The sequence below is a fragment of the Priapulus caudatus genome, unplaced genomic scaffold (assembly GCF_000485595.1).
Source record: "Priapulus caudatus unplaced genomic scaffold, Priapulus_caudatus-5.0.1 Scaffold76, whole genome shotgun sequence".
In the NCBI taxonomy this organism is placed as follows: domain Eukaryota; kingdom Metazoa; phylum Priapulida; class Priapulimorpha; order Priapulimorphida; family Priapulidae; genus Priapulus; species Priapulus caudatus.
Window position 1 is genome coordinate 339,310 of NW_014577137.1, and position 6,380 is coordinate 345,689.

Here is a 6,380-nt window from a genome sequence, read left to right on the forward strand (position 1 = left end):
TCTGACTCTGACGCCACGGTCGAATCACCTGACGCAACTACGGGCGCACGTGCTACGGAGCGGAGGGCGGACGAACTGATGAGGAGAGGCGGAGAACGCTTTAATCAAGTAAGGCCCGCGAACGTACGGGTGGGCGAAGGAGTGGACAGACCACTGGCCAGAATCGTAGAGGGCTCATCAATCTCTTTTTTCGGACGCGAGAAATGACGCTGACGAAACGCTGACGACAACGCTGACGCTGACGCACGAGGCGAGATCTTCTGACGCTGACGCCACGAGCAAAACTCTGACGCTGACGCCACGAGCGAGACTTCTGACGCAACTACGGGGCGGACGTGCTACGGGGCGGAGGGCGGTCGAACTGATGAGGAGAGGCGAGAACGCTTTAATCAAGTAGGCGCGAACGTACGGTGGGCGAAGGAGTGGACAGACCACTGGCCAGAATCGTGAGGGCTCATCAATCTCTCTTCTTGGACGCGGGAGAAATAACGCTGACGAAACGCTGACGACAACGCTGACGATGACGCCACGAGCGAGACTTCTAACGCTGACGCCACGAGCAAAACCTCTGACGCTGACGCCACGAGCGAGACTTCTGACGCAACTACGGGCGGACGTGCTACGGAGCGGAGGGCGGACGAACTGATGAGCAGAGGCGAGAACGCTTTAATCAAGTAAGGCCGCGAACGTACGGGTGGGCGGAGAAGCGGACAGACCACTGGACAGAATCGTAGAGGGCTCATCAATCTCTTTTTCGCGAGCGGGAGAAATGACGCTGACGAAAACGCGACGAAACGCTGACGCTGACGCCGCGAGCGAGACTTCTGACGCTGCATGCCGCGAGCGAGACATCTGCCGCTGCGCTGCTGCACGGAGCGAGACCTCTGACGCTGACGCCGAGCGAGACTTCTGACTCTGACGCACGGTCGAATCACCTGACGCAACTACGCGGGGCGCACGTGCTACGGAGCGAGGGGCGGACGTCGCAAACTGATGAGGAGAGGCGAGAACGCTTTAATCAAGTAAGGCGCGAACGTACGGTGGTCGCAGGAGTGGAGCAGAACCACTGGACAGAATCGTGGGAGGGCTCATCAATCTCTTTTTCGGACGCGGGAGAAATGACCGCTGACGACAACGCTGACGCTGACGACAACGCTGACGCTGACGCTACGAGCGAGACTTCTGACGCTGACGCCACGAGCAAAACCTCTGACGCTGACGCCAGAGCAGCGAGACTTCTGCACGGCAACTACGGGCGACGTGCTACGGAGCGGAGGGGGCGCGGACGAACTGATGAGGAGAGGCGAAGACGCTTTAATCAAGTAAGGCGCGAACGTACGGTGGGTGGGCGAAGGAGCGGAGAGACACTGGACAGAATCGTGGAGGGCTCGTCAATCTCTTTTTCGGACGCGGGAGAAATGACGCTGACGACAACGCTGACGACAACGCTGACGCTGACGCCACGAGCGAGACTTCTGACGCTGACGCCACGAGCAAAACCTCTGACGCTGACGCCACGAGCAAAACCTCTGACGCTGACGCCACGAGCGAGACTTCTGACGCAACTACGGGCGGACGTGCTACGGAGCGGAGGGGCGGACGAACTGATGAGGCGAGGCGAGAACGCTTTAATCAAGTAAGGCGCGAACGTACGGGTGGGCGAAGGAGCGGACAGACCACTGGCCAGAATCGTAGAGGACTCATTAATCTCTTTGTCGGACGCGGGAGAAATGACGCTGACGACAACGCTGACGCTGACGCCACGAGCGAGACTTCTGACGCAACTACGGGCGGACGTGCTACGGGACGGAGACGCGGACCGAATGCTGGACGGAGGACCAAGCTTACCGGTGAACAGACGGACAAACTTGCGCCAGCACAGGATAGAGGAGGGAACATCAGACGCGCCATAGAGACGGCTGCTACGGGCCTACGTGCTGCTGGGCGGAGAGTGAGTGGCGGACAGGCGGGTGGACGTACTCCTCGCCGGAGAGGCGGAGTCAGACGAAGGCAGCGGAATCAGGAAACCGTCAGTACCCCAACATGGCCGCGATTGCCGTCATCTGGCGTGAGAAACGACATAGCGACGCGCACCGTCACGGTGCAGAGTTCTGCAAACAACAACGGTAGGCTATCTCCTCGTTAATCATTGTTTAATATCGAGCCGCAATTTTACGAAATGTCATGTCAATCTTTCACGGAGATTATAGCGTAGAATCACAGTCGATCATCGCCCTGTATATACAGATGTCGTGAACGCACCCACGGACCCGAGAGGAGAATCTGACCAAGGTAGCCAAGCACCGTCCGGAGACAACACACGAATAGTAGGCGGAACAACGGCGGACGATGGAGAATACCCGTGGCAGGTAATATCAAGAGGCCATAATAGAGACTATAGAGAATATTCTCTATTATGGACTCTTGGTAATATGATAGCAAGATCAATAGGAATAATGACTTGGTGCTAGTTGCATTAAGCCACTGCCGGCGGTGGCATCGTTGACCTTGCATATCTAGCAAGAGGTTCGTGTACGCCAGCATATAACATCACCGATAACATTGTTGCATGCGCCATACAGATTCAGACTACAAACGAAACGCGCCCTTCTCTGGGTACAAGAGCATAGATACGGTAACGCGAACTATTAAAGTGTCTCACAGACACCTGCTACTGCAGCACAATGATGATGATGAAGATAATAATAATAATAATAATAATAATAATAATAATTATTATTATTATTGTTATTATTAGTTCCATAACTTATACACTTGTTTATACTCTTTGCTGTATATGGCATTTAAAAAACGATTTTTTTTATGTTCGATGTCCGTATAGGTGGCTATGTTTATCCGACGTAGAAGGTTATTCGTTCGATCAGCTCCGACGTTCCACTGTGGCGGGGTACTCATTAGCGACCGACACATTCTAACTGCTGCTCACTGCACCGAGGGCCTCACTACTGGGTGAGCTAGCCAACGATATATATTTATATATGTCAGAAGTTAAAATTGTCTTCGTTCTGTTTATAGTGTGCGCGAGTGCAGTTGCGGGATTTTATATTATAGTAAAACATTGCTGTTACATCGCAAATTAAGTGAACATACGAAAACGTAAACGTTCACGATACAATTACATTTTACGATTATACAGTAATAATTTGGAATTGTTTTACTACAGTTCACAATCGCGATGCATTTACTTGTATATGAGACTGTAGAATATTGTTTATTATTATAATAATGAATTATTTGTAACCTTAGGAGACGAGGATACGATATATTCGTAAGGATTGGTACCAACCAGTTGCGGGATAGGAACGCTCCGTTACGCCAGGTAAGTACATGCAGAGCTCTGTCAAAACTACCTATGCTAAAATATCCTTCAGCGTAACCTCTATACCCATATCCTTGCCCTCTGAGATTTCTCCGCTCGTTTATCCTTCATGTTACATTAATAAGTAAGTAAGGGTCGGACAGGAACTGGCAAGTTTTTCCCGTACTAATTTGTTATTGTTAACGTCGATTAAAATGTTTAATGATGAAAATAATCTAAGGAGCCCATAATACTACAGCAGTAATAGTATGGGCTCTGGATATTATAATATATATACCTGCTGGAATATATACCTGCTATATATACCTGCTGGATATATATAAACCTGCTATATATCGAACCTGGCTATATATATACCTGCTGGATATATATACCTGCTGGAATTTCCTGCATGACTTTCGCGTCTATTTCACTCCATTCGATTCCAATTCGCTCGATTCTAATTCTATTCTATTCTATTATTCTATTCTAGGAAGCACAATAATTCTTGCGATTTTTTGTCCAGGTTCTGAGATTCACGCAACACGCCAATTACGTTTCGGCAACGATCGACAACGACATCTCCATGTTGCTGCTCAGTGATCCGGTGACCTTCACGGATCTAATTCAGCCGATCAATTTGTCGACTACTGATACCAATGATCTGGTCGGCCAATCAACGACAGTCACAGGATGGGGGACAACTATGTTCGGTAATAACTGACGGACGTTCAGACAGAATACAGACAAACGTGAAAATGTTATCAAGAGCTTATTAAGTATACTTAATACGCTCTCGATGTTATATAGGGGCGCGTCTGCGCGTCTGCGATTTATACTCTAGTATTCCTATAGCGGGAGTGGTTTCAGAGAGATGAGGTATCGTCGCACATTCTATCGGGATTTACATCGATAGTTTCATATTTGCATCGGCGACACATTGCCAAACACAATTGCTGTGATACGATCGCCTGAATCAAGCGCGAAGTCCGTGTCTTCATTTATATTATATATATATATATATACTAACGTTCGGCGGATTGCGGCTATCGCTTCACTGTATGACTTCGTCTGAAAACGGAAGTACTGCATTAGTACTTCCTTTATTGTATTTTTGATTATTATTTTACTTCCTTAGATATCGTTTCTAATTAGTTTTCGATTTCGATATCTGTCACCAGATGGCTCAATCTCGACTAGTCTTCAGGAGGTTGTCGTGGTGGTCACCTCAGATGCGACCTGTCAGGAAAAGTACGGTAGTGACTCCATCATCACCAACTCCATGGTCTGCGCTGGAGATCTGATCAACGGTGGAAAAGATGCTTGTCAGGCAAGCCCATAGATACGATACTTACAATCCTCGTTAATTGGCCTACTATGGCATGTTTTTTGTTTCATAATTCGATTTTTGTTTTATGGTTGATTTTATCACATATAACATTCGATTTATCACATATAACATTCGATTTATCACATATAACATTCGATTTATCACATATAACATTCGATTTATTACATATAACATTCCATTTATCACATATAACATTCGATTTATCACATATAACATTCGATTTATCACATATAACATTCGATTTATTACATATAACATTTGATTTATTGCATATAACATTTGATTTATCGCATATAATATTTGATTATTTAATCTTATGTTATATGCAATAAATCGACAATAATTCCCTGTTTTAAATGTTCACATTATTTGATTTTATATCAGAAAAGAGAATCAAATCATTCGATTCTGGCATCAAACCATTCGGTTTTGGAATCGAATCATTCGATCTGCGAATCAAACCATTCGATTCTGGAATTGAATCATTCGATTCACGGATCGAATGCTTTGATTCACGGATCGAATGCTTCGATTCACGGATCGAATGCTTTGATTCACGGATCGAATGCTTCGATTCACGGATCGAATGCTTTGTTTTGTTTCACGGAATTACGTGCTTTCCGGCTGGCCGCGGCTCTGTCCCGAGCCACGGCTCACTTTGATCTCGGGCCCGACCGCTGACCTTCCCGTCTCTGTTTTGTACATTCCCCCTGACACCGGTTGCGTTCTCGCATCGCCATCACTTCCCTGGCGTGTGGGATTTGCCCGCTTACAATATATTGTGCATTCTGCGGGCCGGCCGGTGAACAGGCCTCCCTCCCTCCTTCGCTCTCTCACTCACTCACTTACCACCTCGACTCCCTCCCTCCCTCCCTCCTTTTACCACCTTTTACCCTCCTCCTCCCCCTCCTCCTCCACCACTTTCTCCCCCTCTTCTACTCCTCCGTCTTCTTCCACGCATCCTCTCCTTACCCCTTTCTATCTCCTCTCCCCTCCTACCTCTCCTCACCATCCTCGTTCCTCCTCCCTCTTCACCTTCTCCCCCTCCACTACCTTCGCTCTGTCCCCTATCTCCAGCCCTCCCCCTCCCCTCCACCAACATCCTCCCGCTCTAACCCGCTCCCCCTCCTCCCCACCACACTCCACCTCCTCCTCGACCACCTCTACTAGTCTCTTCCTCGACCGTGCCTTCTGTACATTTTTCTATCTTCCTGTCCCCATTGTTTTTTTATAGCGCTCGCTGCCCCTTTCCCCCTCCTCTCCTCACTAGCCTTTTCAGCTCGTTTTCGTACCTTCTTTACCCCACCCTTTTTCTCCTCCTCCTCCCCACTACTTTCTCCCCGCCTCTACTTCTTCTGCCTTCCTCCTGTACCACGCTTCTCCCCTCCTCATATAGCCTCGTCCGTCTTTCCTCTATTTTCCATCCAGGCGGATCGAATGATCGATTCAGCGATCGACATGATTCCCCGATTCACGGATGTGATTCGATTTCCCGGATCGCATGATTCATTCACGAATCGGAGTATTCGATCCGTTGAATCACATCATGTCGATCCGTGAATCCGGAATCGATTCGATCGTTTGATATCGTAATCATTCGATCCGTGAAATGTTATTATGTGATAAATCTGAACCAATAAAACAAAAAATCGAATCTATGAAAACACCCATAAGCATAGTAATGAGCATGAACATATGTGTGCAGATGTG

At 48.0% G+C, this 6,380-nt stretch overlaps 1 protein-coding gene across 1 annotated transcript in view; it reads left to right on the top strand.

The window, feature by feature from the left end:
- Nucleotides 1-993: 993 nt before the first annotated feature.
- LOC106821518 (transmembrane protease serine 11D-like) overlaps nt 994-6,380 on the top strand; it is a 6,795-nt gene continuing 1,408 nt past the window's right edge. The window contains exons 1-7 of the mRNA XM_014826366.1: nt 994-1,022; nt 1,324-2,126; nt 2,248-2,369; nt 2,843-2,970; nt 3,268-3,340; nt 3,846-4,032; nt 4,501-4,649. Coding sequence (XP_014681852.1) covers nt 994-1,022; nt 1,324-2,126; nt 2,248-2,369; nt 2,843-2,970; nt 3,268-3,340; nt 3,846-4,032; nt 4,501-4,649 — 1,491 coding nt within the window. The remainder of the gene's footprint in view (nt 1,023-1,323; nt 2,127-2,247; nt 2,370-2,842; nt 2,971-3,267; nt 3,341-3,845; nt 4,033-4,500; nt 4,650-6,380) is intronic.